This window comes from Scyliorhinus canicula, chromosome 3 (assembly GCF_902713615.1).
Source record: "Scyliorhinus canicula chromosome 3, sScyCan1.1, whole genome shotgun sequence".
Lineage (NCBI taxonomy): Eukaryota > Metazoa > Chordata > Chondrichthyes > Carcharhiniformes > Scyliorhinidae > Scyliorhinus > Scyliorhinus canicula.
This window is the reverse complement of record NC_052148.1, coordinates 4777037-4804663: the sequence shown is the minus strand read 5'-3', so window position 1 is coordinate 4804663 and position 27627 is coordinate 4777037. Positions and strand designations below refer to the sequence as shown.

The 27627-nt window shown below is 47.8% G+C and overlaps 1 protein-coding gene across 1 annotated transcript in view; it reads left to right on the top strand.

Annotated features, from left to right (window-relative positions):
• The window catches only part of LOC119963790, a 1053439-nt gene that overhangs the window by 944710 nt on the left and 81102 nt on the right, over positions 1–27627 (top strand). The window contains exon 135 of the mRNA XM_038793076.1: positions 27005–27144. Coding sequence (XP_038649004.1) covers positions 27005–27144 — 140 coding nt within the window. The remainder of the gene's footprint in view (positions 1–27004; positions 27145–27627) is intronic.

The following is a 27627-nucleotide window of genomic DNA, read 5'->3' as shown; positions in this document are numbered from 1 at the left end:
AAATGGATGAAAATGGAATAGTGTAGGTCAGATAGGCTTCAGATTGTTTCACAGGTCGGCGCAACATCGAGGGCCGAAGGGCCCGTACTGCGCTGTAATGTTCTATGTTCCATGTTACCTCTGGGTTGTAACCCGTGCCACGTGCTAGCGAAGTGAGAAATAAGGAGAGAGAGGAGTTGAACACGTGGCCTCAGGGATGGTGCAGGAGGGAGGGTTTTGCTTTCCTGGATAATTGGGGCTCATTCTGGGGTAGGTGGGACCTCTACAAACAGGATGGTCTTCACCTGAACCAGAGGGGTACCAATATCCTGGGGGGGAGATTTGCTAGTGCTCTTCGGGGGGGGGGGGGGGGTTTAAACTAATTCAGCAGGGGTATGGGAACCTAAATTGTAGTCCCAATGTACAGGATGTTGAGAGTAGTGAGGTCAGGGATAGGGTTAAAAGTTCGAAAGAGGGCACTGGCAAGCAAGACGCTGGTTTGAAGTGTGTCTACTTCAACGCCAGGAGCATCCGGAATAAGGTGGGTGAGCTTGCAGCATGGGTTGGTACCTGGGATCTCGATGTTGTGGCGATTTCGGAGACATGGGTAGAGCAGGGACAGGAATGGTTGTTGCAGGTTCCAGGATTTAGATGTTTCTGTAAGAACAGAGAAGATGGTAAAAGAGGGGGTGGTGTGGCATTGTTAATCAAGGAAAGTATTACGGCGGTAGAAAGGACGTTTGAGGACTCGTCTACTGAGGTAGTATGGGCCGAGGTTAGGAACAGGAGAGGAGAGGTCACCCTGTTGGGAGTTATCATAGAACATAGAACATAGAACACTACAGCGCAGTGCGGGCCCTTCGGCCCTCGATGTTGCGCCGACCTGTGAAACCATCTGAAGCCTATCTGACCTACACTATTCCATTTTCATCCATATGTCTATCTAGTGACCACTTAAATGCTCTTAAAGTTGGCGAGTCTACTACTGTTGCAGGCAGGGCGTTCCACACCCCTACTACTCTCTGAGTAAAGAAACTGCCTCTGACATCTGTCCTATATCTATCACCCCTCAATTTAAAGCTATGTCCCCTCGTGTTGGTCATCACCATCCGAGGAAAAAGACTCTCACTGTCCACCCTATCTAACCCTCTGACTTTCTTATGTGTCTCTATTAAGTCACCTCTCAGCCTTCTCCTCTCTAACGAAAACAACCTCAATTCCCTGAGCCTTTCCTCGTAAGACCTTCCCTCCATACCAGGCAACATCCTAGTAAATCTCCTCTGAACCCTTTCCAAAGCTTCAACATCCTTCCTATAATGTGGTGACCAGAACTGCACGCAGTACTCCAGGTGCGGCCGCACCAGAGTTATGTACAGCTGCAGCATGACCTTGTGGTTCCGAAACTCAATCCCCCTGCTTATAAAGGCTAGCACACCATATGCCTTCTTAACAGCCCTATTAACCTGGGTGGCAACTTTCAGGGATTTATGTACCTGGATGCCGAGATCTCTCTGTTCATCTACACTACCAAGAATCCTGCCATTAGCCCAGTACTCTGCATTCCTGTTACACCTTCCAAAGTGAACCGCCTCACACTTTTCCGCATTAAACTCCATCTGCCACCTCTCAGCCCAGCTCTGCAGCTTATCTATGTCCCTCTGTATCCTATAACATCCTTCAGCACTATCCACAACTCCACCGACATTCGTGTCATCTGCAAATTTACTAACCCAACATTCTACACCCTCTTCCAGGTCATTTATAAAAATGACAAACAGCAGTGGCCCCAAAACAGATCCTTGCGGTACACCACTAGTAACTGAACTTCAGGATGAACATTTGCCATCAACCACCACCCTCTGTCTTCTTTCAGCTAGCCAATTACTGATCCAAACCGCTAAATCACCTTCAATTCCATACTTCCTTATTTTCTGCAATAGCCTACCGTGGGGAACCTTATCAAACGCCTTACTGAAATCCATATACACCACATCAACAGCTTTACCCTGATCCACCTGTTTGGTCACCTTCTCAAAAAACTCAATAAGGGTTGTGAGGCATGACCTATCCTTCACAAAACCGTGTTGACTATCGCTAATCAACTTGTTCTTTTCAAGATGATTATAAACCCTATCTCTTATAACCTTTTCCAACATTTTACCCACAACCGAAGTAAGGCTCACAGGTCTATAATTACCAGGGTTGTCTCTACTCCCCTTCTTGAACAAGGGGACAACATTTGCTATCCTCCAGTCTTCCGGCACTATTCCTGTCGACAAAGATGACATAAAGATCAAGGACAAAGGCTCTGCAATCTCCTCCCTGGCTTCCCAGAGAATCCTAGGATAAATCCCATCTGGCCCAGGGGACTTATCTATTTTGACATTTTCCAAAATTGCTAACACCTCCTCCTTGTGAACCTCAATTCCATCTAGCCTGGTCGACTGAACCTGAGTGTTCTCCTCGACAACATTGTCTTTTTCCAGTGTAAACACTGACGAAAAATATCCATTTAACGCTTCCCCTATCTCCTCTGATTCCACACACAACTTTCCACTACTATCCTTGATTGGCCCTAATCTTACTCGAGTCATTCTTTTGTTCCTGATATACCTATAGAAAGCCTTAGGGTTTACCTTGATCCTATCCGCCAACGACTTTTCGTGTCCTCTCCTCGCTCTTCTTAACTCTCCCTTTAGGTCCTTCCTGGCTAACTTGTAACTCTCAAGTGCCCTAACTGAGCCTTCATGTCTCATCCTAACATAAGCCTTCTTCTTCCTCTTGACAAGTGCTTCAACTTCCTTAGGAAACCACGGTTCCCTTGCTCGACAACTTTCTCCCTGCTTGACAGGTACATACTTATCAAGGTAAATACTTATCAAGTAGCTGTTCCTTGAAAAAGCTCCACATTTCGATTGTACCCATCCCCTGCAGTTTCCTTCCCCATCCTATACATCCTAAATCTTGCCGAATAGCATCATAATTGCCTTTCCCCCAGCTATAATTCTTGCCTTGCGGTATATACCTATCCCTGCCCATTGCTAAAGTAAACATAACCGAGTTGTGATCACTATCACCAAAGTGCTCACCTACATCTAAATCTAACACCTGGCCGGGTTCATTACCCAGTACCAAATACAATGTGGCCTCGCCCCTTGTTGGCCTGTCTACATACTGTGTCAGAAAACCCTCCTGCACACACTGCACAAAAACTGACCCATCTATAGTACTCAAACTATAGTATTTCCAGTCAATATTTGGAAAGTTAAAGTCCCCCATAACAACTACCCTGCTACTCTCGCTGCTGTCGAGAATCATCTTTGCAATCCTTTCCTCTACATCTCTGGAACTATTCGGAGGTCTATAGACAACTCCCAACAGGGTGACGTCTCCTCTACTGTTCCTAACCTCGGCCCATACTACCTCAGTAGACGAGTCCTCAAGCGTCCTTTCTACCGCCGTAATACTTTCCTTGATTAACAATGCCTCACCCCCCCCCTCTTTTACCATCTTCTCTGTTCTTACAGAAACATCTAAATCCTGGAACCTGCAACAACCATTCCTGTCCCTGCTCTACCCATGTCTCCGAAATCGCCACAACATCGAGATCCCAGGTACCAACCCATGCTGCAAGCTCACCCACCTTATTCCGGATGCTCCTGGCGTTGAAGTAGACACACTTCAAACCAGCGTCCTGCTTGCCGATGCCCTCTTTCGAACTTTTAACCCTATCCCTGACCTCACTACTCTCAACATCCTGTACACTGGGACTACAATTTAGGTTCCCATTCCCCTGCTGAATTAGTTTAAACCCCCCCAAAGAGCACTAGCAAATCTCCCCCCCAGGATATTGGTACCCCTCTGGTTCAGGTGAAGACCATCCTGTTTGTAGAGGTCCCACCTACCCCAGAATGAGCCCCAATTATCCAGGAAAGCAAAACCCTCCCTCCTGCTCCAACCCTGTAGCCACGTGTTCAACTCCTCTCTCTCCTTATTTCTCACTTCACTAGCACGTGGCACGGGTGACAACCCAGAGGTAACAACTCTGTTTGTTCTAGCTCTCAGCTTCCACCCTAGCTCCCTGAATTTCTGTCTCAAATCTCCATCTCTCTTCCTACCTATTTCGTTGGTACCTATGTGGACCACGACTTGGGGCTGCTCCCCCTCCCCCTTAAGTATCCCAAAAACACGATCAGAGACATCACGAACCCTGGCACCTGGGAGGTAACACACCAACCGTGAGTCTCTTTCGTTCCCACAGAACCTCCTGTCTGTTCCTCTAACTATGGAGTCCCCAATGACAAGTGCTCTGTTCCTCTTCTCCCTTCCCTTCTGAGCAACAGGGACAGACTGTGCCAGAGACTTGTGCCCTATCCCTTACCCCTGATAAGTCGTCCCCCGCAACAGTATCCAAAACGGTATACTTATTATAGAGGGGAACGACCACAGGGGATCCCTGCACTTCCTGCCGGTTCCCTCTCCCTCCCCTGACGGTAACCCAGGTCTATCGATAGACCTCCGAATAGTTCCAGAGGTGTAGAGGAAAGGATTGCAAAGATGATTCTCGACAGGAGCGAGCGTAACAGGGTAGTTATTATGGGGGACTTTAACTTTCCAAACATTGACTGGAAATACTATAGTTCGAGTACTATAGATGGGTCAGTTTTTGTGCAGTGTGTGCAGGAGGGTTTTCTGACACAGTATGTAGACAGGCCAACAAGGGGCGATGCCACATTGGATTTGGTACTGGGTAATGAACCCGGCCAGGTGTTAGAATTAGATGTAGGTGAGCACTTTGGTGATAGTGATCACAATTCGGTCATGTTTACTTTAGCGATTGGCAGGGATAGGTATATACCGCAAGGCAAGAATTATAGCTGGGGGAAAGGCAATTATGATGCAATTCGGCAAGATTTAGGATGTATAGGATGGGGAAGGAAACTACAGGGGATGGGTACAATTGAAATGTGGAGCCTTTTCAAGGAACAGCTACTGCGTGTCCTTGATAAGTATGTACCTGTCAGGCAGGGAGGTAGTTGTCGAGCAAGGGAACCGTGGTTTACTAAGGAAGTTGAAGCACTTGTCCAGAGGAAGAAGAAGGCTTATGTTAGGATGAGACATGAAGGCTCAGTTAAGGCACTTGAGAGTTACAAGTTAGCCAGGAAGGACCTAAAGGAGAGTTAAGAAGAGCGAGGAGAGGACACGAAGAGTCATTGGCGGACAGGATCAAGGAAAACCCTAAGACTTTCTATAAGTATATCAGGAACAAAAGAATGACTAAAGTAAGATTAGGGCCAATCAAGGATAGTAGTGGAAGGTTGTGTGTGGAATCAGAGGAGATAGGGGAAGCGTTAAATGGATATTTGTCGTCAGTGTTTACACTGGAGAAAGACAATGTTGTCGAGGAAAATACTCAGGTACAGTCGACCAGATGAGATGGGATTGAGGGTCACAAGGAGGAGGTGTTAGCAATTTTGAAAAGTGTAAAAATAGATAAGTCCCCTGGGCCAGATGGGATTTATCCTAGGATTCTCTGGGAAGCCAGGAAGGAGATTGCAGAGCCTTTGTCCTTAATCTTTATGTCATCTTTGTCGACAGGAATAGTGCCGGAAGACTGGAGGATAGCAAATGTTGTCCCCTTGTTCAAGAAGGGGAGTAGAGACAACCCTGGTAATTATAGGCCTGTGAGCCTTACTTCGGTTGTGGGTAAAATGTTGGAAAAGGTTATAAGAGATAGGGTTGATAATCATCTTGAAAAGAACAAGTTGATTAGCGATAGTCAACACGGTTTTGTGACGTGTAGGTCATGCCTCACAAACCTTATTGAGTTTTTTGAGAAGGTGACCAAACAGGTGGATGAGGGTAAAGCGGTTGATGTGGTGTATATGGATTTCAGTAAGGCGTTTACATAGAACATAGAACATAGAACGATACAGCGCAGTACAGGCCCTTCGGCCCACGATGTTGCACCGACATGGGAAGTCAAAAAACTAAAGGTCATCTAACCTACACTATGCCATTATCATCTATATGCTTATCCAATAAACTTTTAAATGCCCTCAATGTGGGCGAGTTCACTATTGTTGCAAGTAGGGCATTCCACGGCCTCACCACTCTTTGTGTAAAAAACCTACCTCTGACCTCTGTCCTATATCTATTACCCCTCAATTTAAGGCTATGTCCCCTCGTGCTAGCCACCTCCATCCTCGGGGGAAGGCTCTCACTGTCCACCCTATCTAACCCTCTGATCATTTTGTATGCCTCTATTAAGTCTCCTCTTAACATTCTTCTCTCTAACGAAAACAACCTCAAGTCCATCAGCTTTCCTCATAAGATTTTCCCTCCTTACCAGGAAACATCCTGGGAAATCTCCTCTGCACCCGTTCCAAAGCTTCCACGTCCTCCCTATAATGAGGCGACCAGAACTGTGCGCAATACTCCAAATGCGGCCGTGCCAGAGTTTTGTACAACTGCAACATGACCTCATGGCTCCGGAAATCAATCCCTCTACCAATAAAGGCCAACACACCATTGGCCTTCTTCACAACCCTATCAACCTGGGTGGCAACTTTCAGGGATCTATGTACATGGACACCGAGATCCCTCTGCTCATCCACACTACCAAGAATTTTACCATTCGCCAAATATTCCGCATTCCTGTTATTCTTTCCAAAGTGAATCACCTCACACTTCTCTACATTAAACTCCATTTGCCACCTCTCAGCCCAGCTCTGCAGCTTATCTATGTCCCTCTGTAACCTGCAACATCCTTCCACACTGTCTACAACTCCACCGACTTTAGTGTCGTCTGCAAATTTACTCACCCAATCTTCTGCGCCCTCCTCTAGGTCATTTATAAAAAATGACAAACAGCAACGGCCCCAAAACAGATCCTTGTGGTACGCCACTCGTAACTGAACTCCATTCTGAACATTTGCCATCAACCACCACCCTCTGTCTTCTTTCAACTAGCCAATTCCTGATCCACATCTCTAAATCACCCTCAATCCCCAGCCTCCGTATTTTCTGCAATAGCCGACCGTGGGGAACCGTATCAAACGCTTTACTGAAATCCATATACACCACATCAACTGCTCTACCCTCGTTTACCTGTTCAGTCACCTTCTCAAAGAACTCGATAAGGTTTGTGAGGCATGACCTACCCTTCACAAAACCATGCTGACTATCCCTAATCATATTGTTCCTATCTAGATGATTATAAATCGTATCTCTTATAATCCTCTCCAAGACTTTACCCACAACAGACGTGAGGCTCACCGGCCTATAGTTAACGGGGTTATCTCTACTCCCCTTCTTGAACAAAGGGGCCACATTTGCTATCCTCCAGTCCTCTGGCACTATTCCTGTAGCCAATGATGACATAAAAATCAAAGCCAAAGGCTCAGAAATCTCTTCCCTGGCTTCCCAGAGAATCCTAGGATAAATCCCATCAGGCCCCGGGGACTTATCTATTTTCACCTTGTCCAGAATTGACAACACTTCTTCCCTACGCACCTCAATGCCATCTGTTCTAATAGCCTGGGTCTCAGCATTCTCCTCCACAACATTATCTTTTTCCTGAGTGAATACTGACGAAAAGTATTCATTTGGTATCTCGCTTATCTCCTCAGCCTCCACACACAACTTCCCACCACTGTCGTTGACTGGCCCTACTCTTACCCTCGTCATTCTTTTATTCCTGACATACCTATAGAAAGCTTTTGGGTTTTCCTTCATCCTACCTGCCAAAGACTTCTCATGTCCCCATCTTGCTCGTCTTAGCTCTCTCTATAGATGCTTCCTCGCTTCCTTGTAACTATAAAGCGCCCCAACTGAAACTTTACGCCTCATCTTCACATAGGCCTCCTTTTTCCTCTTAACAAGAGATTCCACTTCTTTGGTAAACCACGGTTCCCTCGCTCTACCACTTCCTCCCTGCCTGACTGGTACGTACTTATCAAGAACACGCAATAGCTGTTCCTTGAACAAGCTCCACATATCCAGTGTGCCCAACCCTTGCAGCCTACTTCTCCAACCTACACATCCTAAGTCATGTCTAATGGCATCATAATTGCCCTTCCCCCAGCTATAACTCTTGCCCTGCGGGGTATACTTATCCCTTTCCATCACTAATGTAAAGGTCACCGAATTGTGGTCACTGTCTCCAAAGTGCTCACCTACCTCCAGATCTAACACCTGGCCTGATTCTTTACCCAAAACCAAATCCAATGTGGCCTAGCCTCTTGTTGGCCTGTCAACATATTGTGTCAGGAAACCCTCCTGCACACATTGTACAAAGAACGACCCATCTAATGTACTCGAACTATATCTTTTCCAGTCAATATTTGGAAAGTTAAAGTCTCCCATAACAACTACCCTGTTACTTTTGCTCTTTTCCAGAATCATCTTCGCCATCCTTTCCTCTACATCCCTAGAACTATTAGGTGGCCTATAGAAACTTCCCAACAGGGTGACCTCTCCTTTCCTGTTTCTAACCTCAGCCCATACTACCTCGGAAGAAGAGTCCCCATCTAGCATCCTTTCCGCCACCGTAATACTGTCCTTGACTAGCAGCGCCACACCTCCCCCTTCTCTGAGCTGACTAAAACACCTAAACCCCGGAACCTGCAACAACCATTCCTGTCCCTGCTCTATCCATGTCTCTGAAATGGCCACAACATCGAAGTCCCAGGTACCAACCCATGCTGCCAGTTCCCCTACCTTATTTCGTATACTCCTGGCATTGAAGTAGACACACTTCAAACCACCTACCTGAACACTGGCACCCTCCTGCGAAGTCAAATCTGTGCTCCTGACCTCTACACTCTCAATCTCCCGTACCCCAAAACTGCAATCCAGGTTCCCATGCCCCTGCTGAATTAGTTTAAACCCCCCAAAGAGCACTAACAAATCTCCCCCCCAGGATATTGGTGCCCCTCAGGTTTAGATGTAGACCATCTTGTCTATAGAGGTCCCACCTTCCCCAGAAAGAGCCCCAGTTACCAGAAATCTGAATCCCTCCCGCCTGCACCATCCCTGTAGCCACATGTTTAATTGCTCTCTCTCCCTATTCCTCGTCTCACTATCACGTGGTACGGGCAACAACCCAGAGATAACAACTCTGTTTGTTCTCACTCTGAGCTTCCATCCTAGCTCCCTAAAGGCCTGCCTGACATCCTTGTCCCCTTTCCTACCTATGTCGTTAGTGCCAATGTGGACTACGACTTGGGGCTGCTCCCCCTCCCCCTGAAGGACCCGGAAAACACGATCCGAGACATCACGTACCCTTGCACCTGGGAGGCAACATACTAAACGTGAGTCTCTCTCGCTCCCACAAAATCTCCTATCTGTGCCCCTGACTATTGAGTCCCCAATTACTAATGTTCTACTCCTTTCCCCTCTTCCCTTCTGAGCAACAGGGACAGACTCCGTGCCAGAGGCCCGTACCCCATGGCTTACCCCTGGTAAGTCGTCCCCCCCACAAGTATCCAAAACGGTATACTTGTTACTAAGGGGAATGACCACAGGGGATCCCTGTACTGACTGCTTACCCCCAGCCCCTCTCACCGTCACCCATCTATCTTTATTCTTTGGCGTAACTACTTCCCTGAAGCTTCTAGCTATGACAACCCTCTGCCTCCCGAATGATCCGAAGTTCATCCAGCTCAAGCTCCAGGTCCCTAACACGGTTTTTGAGGAGCTGGAATTGGGTGCACTTCCCACAGATGAAATCAGCAGGGACACTAACGGCATCCCTCACCTCAAACATCCTGCAGGAGAAGCATTGTACTGCCTTCCCTGACATCACCTCTAAATTTAAAAAAAAACAAGAAAATGAAAAATAAAGGAAGAGCTTACCTGGTATTCCCTCAAACCCTGCTCCCGCTGAAAGGTAAGCAAATTTAAAGGCACTCACTCACCTTCACGACAGGCCCCTGCTGCCGCTTCCCAACGACCGCGGTTTTTTTTTTGGTTAGAGGAGGAGGTAGGGTGGGAAACACTGACGAAGTGTTTCCGGTTTAACTGTCACTTGACAACAGCCCCTCCACAAACCACCTTCAACTTCGGCAGACCGCACTGCACCTACGCAAAATTCCCCAGAATAGCTGATCAGTAGCTCTGCTCTGCTGCCCTCTGCTGGATGCTTGCCTTCACTCAAACTCCTCGGGTCTCATTCGCAGGTACACTTTCAACTTAGGCTGACCGCACTGCACTTATGCAAATTTCCCCAGAACAGCTGATCAGTAGCTCTGCTCTGCTACCCTCTGCCCACGGTAGGCTATTGCAGAAAATACGGAAGTATGGGATTGAAGGTGATTGAGTGGTTTGGATCAGTAATTGGCTAGCTGAAAGAAGACAGAGGGTGGTGGTTGATGGCAAATGTTCATCCTGGAGTTCAGTTACTAGTGGCGTACCGCAAGGATCTGTTTTGGGGCCACTGCTGTTTGTCATTTTTATAAATGACCTGGAAGAGAGTGTATAAGGATGGGTTAGCAAATTTGCAGATGACACGAAGGTCGGTGGAGTTGTGGATAGTGCTGAAGGATGTTATAGGTTACAGAGGGACATAGATAAGCTGCAGAGCTGGGCTGAGAGGTGGCAGATGGAGTTTAATGCGGAAAAGTGTGAGGTGGTTCACTTTGGAAGGAGTAACAGGAATGCAGAGTACTGGGCTAATGGCAAGATTCTTGGTAGTGTAGATGAACAGAGAGATCTCGGCATCCAGGTACATAAATCCCTGAAAGTTGCCACCCAGGTTAATAGGGCTGTTAAGAAGGCATATGGTGTGCTAGCCTTTCTCAGTAGGGGGATTGAGTTTCGGAGCCACGAGGTCATGCTGCAGCTGTACATAACTCTGGTGCGGCCGCACCTGGAGTACTGCGTGCAGTTCTGGTCACCACATTATAGGAAGGATGTGGAAGCTTTGGAAAGGGTTCATAGGAGATTTACTAGGATGTTGCCTGGTATGGAGGGAAGGTCTTACGAGGAAAGGGTCAGGGACTTGAGGTTGTTTTCGGTAGAGAGGAGAAGGCTGAGAGGTGTCTTAATAGAGACATATAAGATAGTCAGAGGGTTAGATAGGGTGGACAGTGAGAGTCTTTTTCCTCAGATGGTGATGACCAACATGAGAGGACACAGCTTTAAATTGAGGGGTGGTAGATAGAGGACAGATGTCAGAGGCAGTTTCTTTACTCAGAGTGTAGTAGGGGTGTGGAACGCCCTGCCTGCAACAGTAGTAGACTCGCCAACTTTAAGGGCATTTAAGGGGTCACTGGATAGACATATGGATGAAAATGGAATAGTGTAGGTCAGATAGGCTTCAGATGGTTTCACAGGTCGGCGCAACATCGAGGGCCGAAGGGCCCGTACTGCGCTGTAATGTTCTATGTTCATAATGTTCTATGTAGGCCCTCTCCCCTGCCCAATCCCTGAAACCCCACCTAACCTGCACATCTGGGACTATTTAGCATGACCAATCCACCTAAATGTGCACATCTTTGGCCTGTGGGAGGAAACCGGATGACCCAGAGGAAACCCACAAAGACACGGACGGAATTTACAAAAGCCACACAGACAATCTACCGAGGTAGGAATTGAACTCAGTTCTCTGGCGCTGTGAGGCAGCAGTGATAACCCAACCCCTGATTAATTTATGCCTCCCTCAACTTGCCTCCTCTTTGATTCATGGTCCCGCTTCCCCAACCCCTTATCTATTCCTTATAGAAAAATGATTGGTCACCCCATTTCCCCACTACCTGGGCATAACTTGTCTATGCAAAGGTAAATAACAATCATATTTGTATTTATCTCAGATAGTTTAACAGTCTCAAGTAACTTTACTGGATGACATCAGCAGATTGCTAATCATTTAAGTTCAACTAGTGATGTTTGTTTTTATAGAACTTAAAAAAATATTGCCCCATCCCGTTTTGCTGAAATCAGGTGAAAGGGGCGGCATCTGGCACAGTGGCTAGCACTGGGACTGCGGCACTGAGAAGACAGAGGGTGGTGATGGATAGAAAATTTTCAGACTGGAGACCATTCACCAGCGGTGTAACACAGGGTTCTGTACTGGGTCCTCTGCTATTTGTGATTTTTATCAATGACTTGGAGGAGGGGGCTGAAGGGTGGGTCAGTACATTTGCTGATGACACCAAGATTGGTGGAGTCATGGATGCGTTGGAGGGCTGTTGTAGGCTGCAAAGAGACATTGACAGGATGCAGAGCTGGGCCGAAAAATGGCAGATGGAGTTTAACCCTGATAAGTGCGAGGTGATTGATTTTGGTCGAAAACATTTGAATGCGGATTACAGGGTCAACGGCAGTGTTCTGAGGAATGTGGAGGAACAGAGAGATCTTGGGGTTCAGGTCCACAGATCTCTGAAGGTTGCCACTCAAATGGATAGAGCTGTGAAGAAGGCCTATAGTGTGTTAGCGTTTATTAACAGGGGGCTTGAGTTTCAGAGTCGCGGGGGTATGCTGCAACTATACATTGTCATAACATACATCAGTATATCATGGTGCAGACACATACTGGTGGACATACACTAGGACCAATCAACATGCACAAACACCACAGCCAATCACCAGTTAGAACACAAGCAGAGGGCATCACCTTTCCCGTTCATTCTGGATGCTGCCTCTCAGAAGCACAAGAGCTCATCAAGTACAGTACAGACTCACACCACGTGCTGTGAGATTCAACTGGTTCGGACAGGCACAGGTCTCTAGTTAAACTAGCATCGTGTAAACCCACAGTTATCGTATGTTTATTATTTTATAAGTAGTTAATAAAATAGTGTTGAACCTTCTTCAGTGTTGGTGGCATATGTCTGCTTCACAAATCCACAGTGCCCAACACTTCATGGTACCAGTAATTGAGGGATGTTAGTACTTCTATTTTTAAAAATAATTTTTATTCAAATTTTCACAAAAAAGAAAACAGTAACAGAAAATTCTGAGAACACAAAAAAAAAGGAAAAAGAAACAGAACCCCCCCCTCCCGTATATAAAAAAGAGAAAAAATAAATTAACGCCCGTCGTTGGCAAAGATTCAATGCAAGACAAAAACTCGCCATCGGGGCCTCATACAACAGCCTCACCCAACTGACAAACCCCTCCCCAAACCCGAACCTTTCCAGCACCTCCCACAAGTACCCCCACTCGACCCTATTAAAGGCCTTCTCCGCATCTAGCGCCACCACTATCTCCGCCTCCCCTTCTACCGCCAACATCATTATAACGTTCAAGAGCCTCCGTATATTAGTGTTCAGCTGCCTCCCTTTCACAAACCCCGTTTGATCCTCGTGGATAACCTGTGGCACACAGTCCTCTATCCTCGTGGCTAAAATCTTTGCCAACAACTTGGCGTCCACATTCAAGAGTGAGATCGGCCTGTACGACCCACACTTCAGGGGATTTCATAGAATTTACAGTGCAGAAGGAGGCCATTCGCCCATCGAGTCTGCACCGGCTCTTGGAAAGAGCACCCCACCCAAGCCCATACCTCCACCCTATCCCCATAACCCAGTAACCCCACCTAACACTAAGGGAAATTTGGACACTAAGGGCAATTTAGCCTGTCCAATTCACCTAACCTGCACATCTTTGGACTGTGGGAGGAAACCGGAGCACCCAGAGGAAACCCACGCACACACGGGGAGAACGTGCAGACTCCACACAGACAGTGACCCAAGCCGGGATTCGAACCTGGGACCCTGGAGCTGTGAAGCATTTGTGCTAACCACTATGCTACCGTGCTGCCCTTGTCTCGCTTAAGGATCCAGGAGATCAGCGCCCGAGACATCGTCAGGGGCAAAGCCCCCCCCCCTTGCCTCGTTGAAGGTCCTAACCAACAGGGGGCCCAGCAGATCTGCATACGTCTTGTAAAATTCAGCCGGGAACCCATCTGGACCCGGCGCCTTCCCCGACTGCATGTTCCCTGTCCCTTTGACCAGCTCCTTAAGCTCAACTGGCGCCCCCAGACCCTCCACCCGTCCCCCCTCCACCCGTCCCTCCTCCACCCTCAGGAATCTCAGCCGGTCCAAAAAGCGCCCCATCCCCCCCTCCTCCGCCGGAGGTTCGGACCGATAAAGTCTCTCATAAATGTCCCTGAAGACCCCTTTAATGTCTACCCCCCTCTGCACCACATTTCCTCCCCGATCCTTCACACCACCAATCTCCCTGGCCGCATCCTACTTACGGAGCTGGTGTGCTAGCATCCTGTTCGCCTTCTCCCCATACTCGTACACCGCACCCTGAGCCTTTCTCCATTGAGCCTCCGCCTTTCTGGTGGTCAACAAGTTGAACTCAGCCTGAAGGCTGCGCCGCTCATTCAGCAATCCCTCCTCCGGGGCCTCCGCGTACCTCCTGTCCACCCTCACCATCTCCCCCACCAATCTCTCCCTTTCTCTCTGCTCCCCTCTCTCCCTGTGGGCCGGAATGGAGATCAACTCTCCCCGAACCACCGCCTTCAGCGCCTCCCAGACCATCCCCACTCGGACCTTCCCATTATCGTTGGTCTCTAGATACCTCTCGATACATCCTCGAACCCGCCCCCTCACCACTTCGTCTGCCAGCAGCCCCACCTCCAAGCTCCACAACGGGTGCTGGTCCCTCTCCTCCCCCAGCTCGAGGTCCACCCAATGCGGGGCATGGTCAGAAATGGCTATCGCCGAGTACTCAGCGTCTACTACCCTCACAATAAACGCCCTACTCAAAACGAAAAAATCGATCTGGGAGTAGGCCTTATGCACATAGGAGAAGTATGAAAATTCCCTGGCCCTCGGCCTCGCGAACCCCCATGGACCCATCCCTCCCATCTGGTCCATAAACCCCCTCAGCACCTTAGCCGCCGCTGGCTTCCTACCCGTCCTGGAACTGGATCGATCCAGTGGCGGATCCAGCACTGTGTTGAAGTCTCCCCCCCATTATCAGGCCCCCCGCCTCGATGTCTGGAATCCAGCCCAACATGCACCTCATGAAGCCCGCATCATCCCAATTCGGGGCGTATACATTGACCTGCACTACCCGCTCCCCTTGCAGCTTGCCGCTCACCATCACGTACCTCCCGCCGCTGTCTGCCACCACACTCGACGCCTCAAACAACACCCTCTTCCCCACCAGGATCCCTACCCCCCGTTTCTTTTGCATCCAGCCCCGAATGAAACACTTGGCCCACCCACCCCTTCCTCAACCTAACCTGACCGCCACCTTCTGGTGCGTCTCCTGAAGCATAGTCACGTCCGCCTTCAGCCCCCTCAGGTGCGTGAACACGCGGGACCGTTTGACCGGCCCATTCAGTCCCCTCACATTCCAGGTGATCAGCCGGATCGAAGGGCCACCTGCCCCCTCCCCCGTCGACTAGCCATCGCCTTTCCGTAATCCGCCACGTGCCCGCGCCCCCCGCTCAGCCCGTTCCCCACAGCGACAGACCCCCATCCCGACCCCCTCTGCACGCTCCAGCTCCTTCTTGGCCATTCCAGCAGCAACCCGGTATCTCCCCCCTCTTCACCCCCCTCCCCCAAACCTCCCCACCCCCCCCAAGCTAGGGCCCCCCCTAGCCGCGTAACCCCGGTCATTGTACTTCCGTAAGTCAGCCGACTCCTGCTGACCCCGGCTGCTCCCGCCACCCTAATTACCCTCCCCAGTGTCGCACAACGAACCCCACCCAAACCCGCAACCAGTGAAATAATAAAAATCCCATCATGATATGATAAAACACCCAAGTAAACAGATAACAGTCCCGAAAAGTAAAAAAGAAAAGGCAAAACAGCAAAAAAAAACATCGTCCAATAGAACCAAAAAGAGCGAAAGCATATCAAGGAGGACAAAGCCTCCGGGCTGCGTACAACGTTCCCCAGCCACCAGTCCTCAGTTCAAGTCCAGCTTCTCTGCCTGGAAAAAGTCCAGGCCTCCCCCGGGGAGTCAAAATAAAGTTGGTGGTCTTTATAAGTTAGAAGATAGATAGAACAGTACAGCACAGAACAGGCCCTTCGGCCCTCAATGTTGTGCCGAGCCATGATCACCCTACTCAAACCCACGTATCCACCCTATACCCGTAACCCAACAACCCCCCCCCTTAACCTTACTTTTATTAGGACACTACGGGCAATTTAGCATGGCCAATCCACCTAACCCACACATCTTTGGACTGTGGGAGGAAACCGGAGCACCCGGAGGAAACCCACGCACACAGGGGGAGGACGTGCAGACTCCACACAGACAGTGACCCAGCCGGGAATCGAACCTGGGATCCTGGAGCTGTGAAGCAGTTATGCTAACCACCATGCTACCCTGCTGCCCCTCAAGTGACCCACAGGCGCTTGAGGCCTTTAAAGTCACCCTTCCCCCGCCTGCATGCTGGAAGAGGCTTTTGTCTCTGTAGCTTCAGCCAAATCATTCACTGTTTCTGTGGGTTTGGTAACCAAGAAACATACCATTCCTGGGGGAAAGTACTCCTCCAACATTCACCTGTGCATTTTCATCAAAATTCCACCCCGTATTGCTTAAAAAAGAGCTCTTTTCTGTAACCTTGGCAGGAGCTGCCTTTTGTGTGGCCACTTACTCCATAGTGCACACCCGAAGTCCCCGGATGTTAGTACTTCTGAGACCTACCTACCAGTGATCAGCCTTCCTCCAGTCCTCAGCCATCCTGCAGTATGGACACTGTTCGCCTGCCGCCGCCCCTCCGCATTACCAGGAACCTGGGCTCCAACTGGAAGATGTTTAAACAGCACTTCCAGCTATACCTCAAGGCCATAGACCTGGAAGCAGCCTCGGACGCACAGAAGATTGGTCTCTTCCTCTCCACAGCTGGGGACCATGCCCTCCACATCTTTAACTCGCTCACCTTCGCTGACAGGGAGGATAGATCAAAGTTCAAAATGGTCCTCCTTAAGTTCGATAGCCACTGCGAGGTTGAGGTAAACGAGAGCTTCGAACAATATGTATTCCAGCACCGCCTAGGACGAACCTTTCCAGTCCTTTATCACCCACCTCCGTGTCCTTGCGCAGTCCTGCAACTACGGGTCTGCCTCGGACTCCATGATACGTGACCAGATAGTTTTTGGTGTGCAGTCGGAGCCCCTTCGCCAGCAGCTGCTTAAAGTAAAACAACTCACCCTGTCCACTGCCATAGAGACCTACGTGTTCCATGAGCACGTCTACACGCAGTATTCCCGCATCCAGGCCGCTGAAACGGCACGGCAAGCTCCCCACGACGCAGAACGGGTCCAGGTAATTAAGTCTCTCCAGGGCCTAAGTCTGGACGAAGGCGGCCATTTTGTGCACTTTTCTGGGATGCAACGAATGTGGTGACGTCGAGGAAAGCATTGCGCAGGCGAGCACCTCGCTGGATCGTACCGCGCATGCGCGGTGGCGCAACGAACGTGCCTATGCAACGGTGTGCGGCAACTGTGGATCCGCCCACTTAAAGCGGCAATGTCCCGCGAAGACCGACGCTGTCTGCAGTGTGGCAAACTTGGCCACTATGCTGCTTCATGCAGGTCGACCCAGCCTGCTAGTTTCAGGAGATCCAGCCAGCCTCGCAGGGATGTCCAGGCCATTCAGCCCACAATCAATAAGCCTGTTCCAGACCTGTCCTCCAACTTTGACAGCGATGACCTGAAAGCCCCTTTCCAAGTTGGCATCATCACCAAGCACAGGATGTCTCCTAAGCGCAGCACCAAACACATTCCAATACACAGCATTGATCCGGATGATGAGTGGTGTGCCACCCTTACGGTCAACCGGCCCCCAGTGAGGTTCCGCCTGGACACTGGCGCGTCCGCCAATCTTATTGCATCATCTGACCTTCGCAACCTCCGTGTCCTGGATATGACCCCTTGGACTCCGATGTCCAGCCTGCTATCCTGCCATCTGCATGCCAATTGCTTGATTATAACGGGAAGGCCATCGCTGCCAGTGGATCCTGCCAACTCGAGGTGACACACTGTGCTCACACAGCTGTCCTATCTTTTGAGATTGCTGCTGCCTCGAAAGCCTCCTTGCTTGGTGTGCAGGCATACAAGCTGCTGAACTTGGTGTGGAGGGTTCACTCTCTCTCCCCCAGCGACGTGTCTGCCTCTCCTGACACCGACTTCAGGGCGCAACTCGACTCCATCATCCAACACTATCACAACGCCTTTGAGGGCATGGGCACGCTCCCGTATACATACAAGAATCTACTCAAGCCCAATGCCACGCCTGTGGTACACGCACCTCACAGAGTCACAGCGCCCCTTAGGGACCGCCTCAAGCAACAGCTCCAAGACCTCCAGGACCAAGGGGTCATATCCAGAGTCACGGAATCGACCGACTGGGTGAGTTCCATGGTCTGTGTGAAGAAACCGTCCGGTGAGCTAAGGATCTGCATAGATCCTAAGGATCTTAATCAGAATATCGACTTGCTTCTGGCAAATCCAGCTGGATGAATCGAGCAGAAAGCTGTGTACATCCAACACGCCCTTTGGCAGATACCGCTACAACCAATGCCATTTGGCAACATCTCGGCATCCGAAGTATTCCACAGAATAATGGAACAGATGATGGAGGGAGTCGAAGGCGTCCGTGTCTACGTCGACGACATAATAATCTGGTGCACCATCCCACAGGAACACATCAGCCGTCTTCAAGCGCATTCACGAGCATGGCCTCCGCCTCAATAGGACCTAGTGATAATTTACCGAAATTCACTAGACTCTGGGGTGGTCCCGGTGGATTAGAAATTAGCAAACGTGACGCCACTGTTTAAAAAAGGAGAGAGGCAGAAAGCAGGAAATTATAGGCCAGTGAGTTTAACTTCGGTAATAGGGAAGATGCTGGAATCTATCATCAAGGAAGAAATTGCGAGGCATCTGGACAGAAATTGTCCCATTGGGCAGACGCAGCATGGGTTCGTAAAAGGCAGGTCATGCCTAACTAATTTAGTGGAATTTTTTGAGGACATTACCAGTGCAGTAGATAACGGGGAGCCGATGGATGTGGTATATCTGGATTTCCAGAAAGCCTTTGACAAGGTGCCACACAAAAGGTTGCTGCATAAGATAAAGATGCATGGCATTAAGGGTAAAGTAGTAGCATGGATAGAGGATTGGTTAATTAATAGAAAGCAAAGAGTTGGGATAAATGGGTGTTTCTCTGGTTGGCAATCAGTAGCTAGTGGTGTCCCTCAGGGATCCGTGTTGGGCCCACAATTGTTCACAATTTACATTGATGATTTGGAGTTGGGGACCAAGGGCAATGTGTCCAAGTTTGCAGATGACACTAAGATGAGTGGTAAAGCGAAAAGTGCAGAGGATACTGGAAGTCTGCAGAGGGATTTGGATAGGTTAAGTGAATGGGCTCGGGTCTGGCAGATGGAATACAATGTTGACAAATGTGAGGTTATCCATTTTGGTAGGAATAACAGCAAACGGGATTATTATTTAAACGATAAAATATTAAAGCATGCCGCTGTTCAGAGAGACTTGGGTGTGCTAGTGCATGAGTCACAGAAGGTTGGTTTACAAGTGCAACAGGTGATTAAGAAGGCAAATGGAATTTTGTCCTTCATTGCTAGAGGGATGGAGTTTAAGACTAGGGAGGTTATGTTGCAATTGTATAAGGTGTTAGTGCGGCCACACCTGGAGTATTGTGTTCAGTTTTGGTCTCCTTACTTGAGAAAGGACGTACTGGCGCTGGAGGGTGTGCAGAGGAGATTCACTAGGTTAATCCCAGAGCTGAAGGGGTTGGATTATGAGGAGAGGTTGAGTAGACTGGGACTGTACTCGTTGGAATTTAGAAGGATGAGGGGGGATCTTATAGAAACATTTAAAATTATGAAGGGAATAGATAGGATAGATGCGGGCAGGTTGTTTCCATTGGCGGGTGGCAGCAGAACTAGGGGGCATAGCCTCAAAATAAGGGGAAGTAGATTTAGGACTGAGTTTAGGAGGAACTTCTTCACCCAAAGGGTTGTGAATCTATGGAATTCCTTGCCCAGTGAAGCAGTTGAGGCTCCTTCATTACATGTTTTTAAGGTAAAGATAGATAGTTTTTTGAAGAATAAAGGGATTGAGGGTTATGGTGTTCCGGCCGGAAAGTGGAGCTGAGTCCACAAAAGATCAGCCATGATCTAATTGAATGGCGGAGCAGGCTCGAGGGGCCAGATGGCCTACTCCTGCTCCTAGTTCTTATGTTCTTATGTTCTTATAAATGCTCCTTCGGCCAGTCGGATATTAAATTCCTGGGTGGTCATATCTCCCATTTGGGTGTGCGGCCGGATGAGGACAAGATTGCTGCCATAACATCCCTGATAAGTGCGAGGTGATTGATTTTGGTAGAAAAAATTTGAATGCGGATTACAGGGTCAACGGCAGGGTTCTGAGGAATGTGGAGGAACAGAGAGATCTTGGGGTTCATGTCCACAGATCTCTGAAGTTTGCCACTCAAGTGGATAGAGTCGTGAAGAAGGCTCATAATGTGTTCGCAGTTATTAACAGGGGGCTTGAGTTTCAGAGCCGCGGGGTTAGGCTGCAACTATACATGACCCTGGTGAGACCACATTTGGAGTATTGTGTGCAGTTCTGGTCACCTCATTACAGGACGGATGTGGAAGCATTGGAAAGGGTGCAAAGGATATTTACTAGGATGCTGCCTGTTTTGCAGGATAGGTCTTATGAGGAAAGGTTGACAGAGCTAGGGCTTTTCTCTTTGGAGAGGAGGAGGATGAGAGGTGACTTAATAGAGGTTTATAAGATGATGAGGGGGATAGGTATTGTGGACATTCAGAGGCTATCACCTCGGGTGGATGTAGCTGTTACAAGGGGGAATAACTATAAGATTCAAGGTGGGAGACATAGGAGGGATATCTGAGGTATGTTCTTTACTCAGAGAGTGGTTGGGGTGTGGAATGGACTGCCTGCTGTGATAGTGGAGTCGGACACTTTGGGAACTTTCAAGCGGTTATTGGACAGGCACATGGAGCACACCAGAATGACAGGGAGTGGGATCGCTTGATCTTGGTTTCGGACAATGCTCGGCACAACATCGAAGGGTGAAGGGCCTGTTCTGTGCTGTACTGTTCAATGTTCCATGTTCCATGAGAAGCCGGGTTCGACTCCTGGCCCTGGGTCACTGTCCGTGTGGAGTTTGCACATTCCCCCCATGTCAACGTGGGTTTCATCCCCACAACCCAAAGATGTGCAGGTTAAATGGATTGGCCACGCTAAATTCCCCTTTAATTAGAAAAAAACAATAATTGGGTACTCTAAATTTTTTTAACAAAGTATGTAAGGTGACAGGGAAAAGATAATCAACCGCAGTAAACCTGCCCGTATTTGATGGAATGTTACCCTATTGACTCGCAATATTCCTCAACCTTCATTCTCCAGTGAAACATATTTTTTTGGATCTGCTTCTACTGTTGAGCTTAGTGATCCTTTGCAGTAACTGACTTCAATCCCTTTCCCCCACCCCCAATCCGTTACTCATACATGAAATGAAATGAAAATTGCTTATTGTCATAAGTAGGCTTCAATGAAGTTATTGTTAAATGCCCCTAGTCGCCACATTCCGGCGCCTGTCCGGGGAGGCTGGTACGGGAATTGAACTGTGCTGCATGTGAAGTTGATCTACTTTATTCCAGTATCCAACATTTCAGTTTGCATCTCCTTTATTTAGCCTTGCTGTCTTGCTGAACTCTCTGTCCTTGATCAGCCGCATTATTCCAATAGAGCTTGACAAACACTTCCTCACCTTTCAATGAGGTGCTTTATAGCATCCTGGACTCAACACCGTGTTCAACAATTTTACATCATTATCCAGGCCCCATTTTGGTTCCTTTCCCTTTGCAAGTTTTGATTTTAACCCTTTTTTCTCTTGTTTCTGCTTTGAGACAGCAGCTGCTCATTATTCTGCGATTCACGCCTCCTCTGGCCACATCTTCTCCCATTCCCCACATTGACAACGCTTTTGTCATTTAATTTCTCCTGCCTTCCACCCTGTGACAGACCTTCCCACTTTTTTTTAAATCACCTCCCATCTGCTTAAAACCCGTTGAATATTTTTTCTCCCTCTACTAGGGGTGGTTTAGCTCACTCGGCTAAATCGCTGGCTTTTATGGCAGACCAAGCAGGCCAGCAGCACAGTTCGATTCCCGTACCAGCCTCCCTGGACAGGTGCCGGAATGTGGCGACTAGGGGAATTTCACAGTAACTTCATTGAAGCCTACTCGTGACAATAAGTGATTTTTATTTCATTTCATTTCAGGTGTTTCCAGGCCAGCTCAGCATTTTCAGCATTTTCTGTTTTTACATCACTTTTACCTTGTCTTTTCTGGGGGAAAAATGTTTTGTTGAATTTTCATACCGTGCAACAGCAGCAATGAACCCTGTTTCTGTCAACATTTCCCAAAGTTAACAATTCAGTGGGACCCTCAACCTGGGATGATCCGGGCTCACAGGGACATGATAGATAGGGCAGAGACGGACCGACTGATAAGAGAGATCCTACGAGTGGATCGGAGGATTGCGGAGGCTCCAGAGGCGGGGCTATTGAGGGAATGCCGGAGGCTGCAGGCGGAATTTAGTTTGTTAACTACAGGTAGGGCAGTGGAGCAGTTCAGGAAGGTGAAGGGAGCAGTGTATGAGCACGGGGAAAAGGCCAGTAGGTTGCTTGCACAGCAGCTCAGAAAATGGGAGGCATCGAGGGAAATAGGGAAAGTGGTTGATGGGAATGGGAACTTAGTTGGGGACTCGGAGGGTGTGAACAAGACCTATGGGACTTTTATAGTAGTCCTTGATAAATATCAAACTATTCGGAAGGACAGAGTGGATGGTAAGGGAGATGGTGTAGCTCTGTTATTTAAGGATGACATCCAGGCAATAGTAAGGGATGACATTGGTGCTATGGAGGACAAGGTTGAATCCATTTGGGTGGAAATTAGGAATAGGAAGGTGAAAAAGTCACTGATAGGAGTAGTCTATAGGCCACCAAATAGTAACGTTATGGTGGGGCAGGCAATAGACAAACAAATAACTGATGCATGCAGAAATGGTGCAGTCGTTATCAAGAGGGATTTTAATCTACATGTCGATTGGTTTAACGAGGTTGGTCAAGGCAGCCTGGAGGAAGAGTTTACAGAATGTATCCGTGATAGTTTCCTAGAACATTATGTAATAGAACCTACAAAGGAACAAGCAGTCCTAGTTCTGGTCCTGTCTCATGAGACAGGATTGACTAATGATCTCATAGTTAGGGATCCTCTTGCAAGGAGCGATCACAGTCTGGTGGAATTTAAAATACAGATGGAGGGTGAGAAGGTGAAATCACACAGTAGTGTTTTGTGCTCAAACAAAGCAGATTACAATGAGATGAGAGAAGAGGTAAGGTAGACTGGTAGCAAAGACTTTATGGTGAAACAGTTGAGGAACAGTGGAGAACCTTCCGAGCGATTTTTCACAGTTTATACCAACAAAAAGGAAGGTAGAAAGAGGGAAAATTGACCGTGAATATCTAAGGAAATAAGGGACAGTATCAAATTAAAGGAAAAAGCATCCAAAGTGGCAAAGATTAGTGGGAGACTAGAGGACTGGGAAATCTTTAGGGGGCAACAGAAAGCTACTACAAAAGCTATCAATAAGAGTAAGATAGATTATGAGAGTGAACAGGCCATCAGGGCCAGGAGACTTGTCCACCTTTAGCCCTATGAGCTTGCCCACCACTATCTCCTGTGGCAACTAGGGGCTTTTCAGGTAAATATTTGTCCTGTAGAGGATGAGAAGGGTGATTTAATAATGGGAGTTGAGGAAATGGCTGAGGAACTGAACAGGTTTTTCGGGTCTGTCTTCACAATGGAAGACACAACATGCCAGTGACTGATAGAAATGAGGCTATGGCAGGTGACGTCATTGAGATGATTGTTATCACGAAGGAGATAGTGGTGGGCAAGCTCATAGGGCTAAAGGTGGACAAGTCTCCTGGCCCTGATGGCATGAATCACAGAGTGCCAAAAGAGATGGCTAGGGAAATTGCAAATGCACTAGTGATAATTTACCAAAATTCACTAGACTCTGGGATGGTCTCGGCGGATTGGAAATTAGCAAACGTGACACCACTGTTTAAAAAAGGAGATAGGCAGAGAGCGGGTAATTATAGGCCAGTTAGCTTAACTTTGGTAGTAGGGAAGATGCTGGAAACTATCATCAGAGATGAAATAGCGAGACATCTGGATGGAAATTGTCCCATTGGGCAGACGCAGCATGGGTTCATAAAGGGCAGGTTGTGCCTTGCTAATTGAGTGTAATTTTTTGAGGACCTTCCAAAGCGGTAGATAATGGGGAGCTAATGGATGTGGTATGTCTGGATTTCAAGAAAACATTTGGCAAGGTGCCACACAAAAGTTTGCAGCATACGATGAAGATGTATGCATTAAATGTAAAGTAGTCGTATGGATAGAGGATTGGTTAATTAATAGAAAGCATAGAGTGAGGATTAATGGGTGCTTCTCCGGTTGGCAATCAGTAGCTTGTGGTTTCTGTCAGGGATTGGTGCTGGGCCCGCAATTGTTCACAATTCGCTTCAATGATTTGGAGTTGGGGACGAAGGGCAATATGTCCAAGTTTGCAGACAACACTAAGATGAGTGGTACAGCAAAAAGTGCAGGGCATACTGGAAGTCTGCAGAGGGATTTGGATAGTTTAAGTGAACGGACTAGGGTCTGGCAGATGGAATACCATTTTGACAAATGTGAGGTTATCAACTTTGGGAGGAATCAGAGCAAACAGGATTATTAATTAAATGATAAAATATTAAAACATGCTGGTGGGGCAGGCTTGAGGGGCCATGAGGCCTACTCCTGCTCCTAGTTCTTATGTTCTTATGTGCCTGTCAGGCAGGGAGGAAGTGGTCAAGCGAGGGAACCGTGGTTTACTCAAGTAGTTGAATCACTTGTCAAGAGGAAAAATGAGGCTTATGTAAAGATGAGACATGAAGGTTCAGTTAGAGCGTTCGAGAGTTACAAGTTAGCTAGGAAGGATCTAAAGAGACAGCTACGAAGAGCCAGGAGAGGACTTGAGAAATCTTTGGCAGGTAGTATCAAGGATAACCCTAAAGCTTTCTATAGGTATGTCAGGAGTAAAAAAATTACTAGGGTAAGAGGTGGGCCTGTCAAGGGAAGTTGTGCGTGGAGTCCAAGGAGATAGGAGAGGTGCTGAATGAATATTTTTCATCAGTATTCACACAGGAAAAAGACGACGTTGTTTAGGAGAATAATGTGGTACAGGCTACTCGACTTAAAGGGCTTGAGGTTCATAAGGAGGAGGTGGTAGCAATTCTGGAAAGTATGAAAATAGACAAGTCCCCTGAGCTTGATGGGATTTATCCTAGAATTCTCTGCGAATTCAGGGAAGAGATTGCTGAGCCTTTGGCTTTGATCTTTATGTTATGTTTGCCTACAGGAATAGTGCCAGTAGGTTGGAGGACAGCAAATGTTGTCCCCTTGTTCAAGAAGGGGAATAGAGACAACCCCGGTAACTATAGACCAGTGAGCCTTACTTCTGTTGTGGGCAATGTCTTGGAAAGATTCAGAAGAGATAGGATTTATAATCATCTTCAAAGGAATAATTTGATTAGCGATTGTCAACACGGTTTTGTGAAGGTTAGGTCGTGCCTCACAAACCTTATTGAGTTCTTTGAAAAGGTGACAAACAGGTGGTCGAGGGTAAAACAGTTCATTGGTGTACATGGATTTCAGTAAAGCGTTTGATAAGCTTCTCCATGGTAGGCTATTATAGAAGATACGGAGACATGGGATTCAGGGTAATTTAGCAGTGTGGTTCAGAAATTGGCTAGCTGGAAGATGACAAAGTTGATAGGAAATGTTCAACCGGAGTTCAGTTACTAGTGGTGTATCACAAAGAACTGTTTTGGGGCCACTGCTGTTTGTCATTTTTATAAATGGCCTGGAGGAGGGCGTCGAAGAATGGATGAGTAAATCTGCAGATGGCACAAAACTCGCTGGAGTTGTGGACAGTGCGGAAGGATGTTGCAAGTTACAGATGTACATAGATAAGCTGCCGAGCTGGGCTGACAGGTGGCAAATGGACTTTAATGCAGAAAAGTGTGAGGTGATTCATTTTGCAAAGAATAACAGGAAGACAGAGTACTGGGCTAATGGTAAGATTCTTGGTAGTGTGGATGAGCAGAGAGATCTCGGTGTCCATGCCCATTGATCGTGGAAGTTGCCACTCAGGTAGATAGTGCTATTAATAATTTGGTATGTTATCTTATATTGGGAGGGAGATTGAGTTTCGGAGCCATGAGGTGGTGTTGCAGCTGTACATAACTCTGGTGCGTCTGCATTTGGAGTAGTGCGTGCAGTTCTGGTCGCTGCATAATAGGAAGGATATGGAAGCATTGGAAAGGGTGCAGAGGAGATTTACCAGGATGTTGCCTGGTCTGAGGGAAGATCTGACGAGGGAAGGCTGAGGGACTTGAGGCTGTTTTGTTCGAGAGAAGAAGGTTAAGAGCTGACTTAATTGAGGCATCAAGATAACCAGAGGATTAGATATGGTGGACAGTGAGAGCCTTTTTCCTCGGATGATAATGATTAGCACATGGAGACATAGCTTTAATTTGAGGGGAGATAGATGTGGGACAGACATCAGAGGTAGCTTCTTTACTCAGAGAATAGTAAGGGAGCGGAATGCCCTGCCTGCAACAGGAGTGGACGCACCAATATTAAGGGCATTTAAATGGTCATTGGAAAAACATATGGATGATATGGGAATAGTGTAGATGGGCTTGATAGTAGTTTCACAGGTCGGTGCAACATGGAGGGCCGAAGTGCCTGCCCTGTTCTATGTTCTGAAGTGCCTCAGGACATTTTACTGCATTAAAGGCACTGTTATAAATGCAAGTTGTTGGCGATCATTACCAGTATCTCAAATCATTGTTCAGATGGACTCTACTCATTTATACTCAGTCAGGTTCTGTTATCTTTCTGCTACATGTGTACATTTATGGCCTCATTCTTCTCACACAGCGGCTGTCCAACCACCATCAAACCTACGCTTCTCGGACATCACGGGGAACAGTTTCCGGATGGACTGGGATCATGGATCGGAGGAGGTGGACGAGTACAGAATCAGCTGGGTTCCATCTGGGGGAGGGGACAAAAAAGAGGTGATGAAATCCATACTTTCTGCTTCTGTGTAGCTCCAGCTGATTTTTAAATTTGCCTTGCAATATGCGAGTGTGAAGCAAAACCGCTGTCAGACAGATCTGTATATGTATGAAAATGTTCCTCCTTTCCAGAAACGATGTTTCATTGCATCCTTGTAATCCTTTCCACATTTGCTAATGAGTTGCATTCTCTGTTGGCCGTGGTGGCATGATCACACTGAAAACAGCAGGTATTTTCCATTCCCAACAGTGACATGCAAAGACACGGGCAGGACTGGAAAATTTGGAGATTGGCCAAAACTAAATTGGGTGGGATGAGATCTTTGAACCATAACCTGCAAAAGCATAAGCACATTCTTTCTAAATGGCATTACTGTACTAGAAGGTGATCAGAAAACTGCTTTCCTGCACGGATCATATGCTCTTTAGTATTGAGATGTTGGGCTCAGTTGCCTACTCAAAGAAAAGCATTTGGGCAATGAA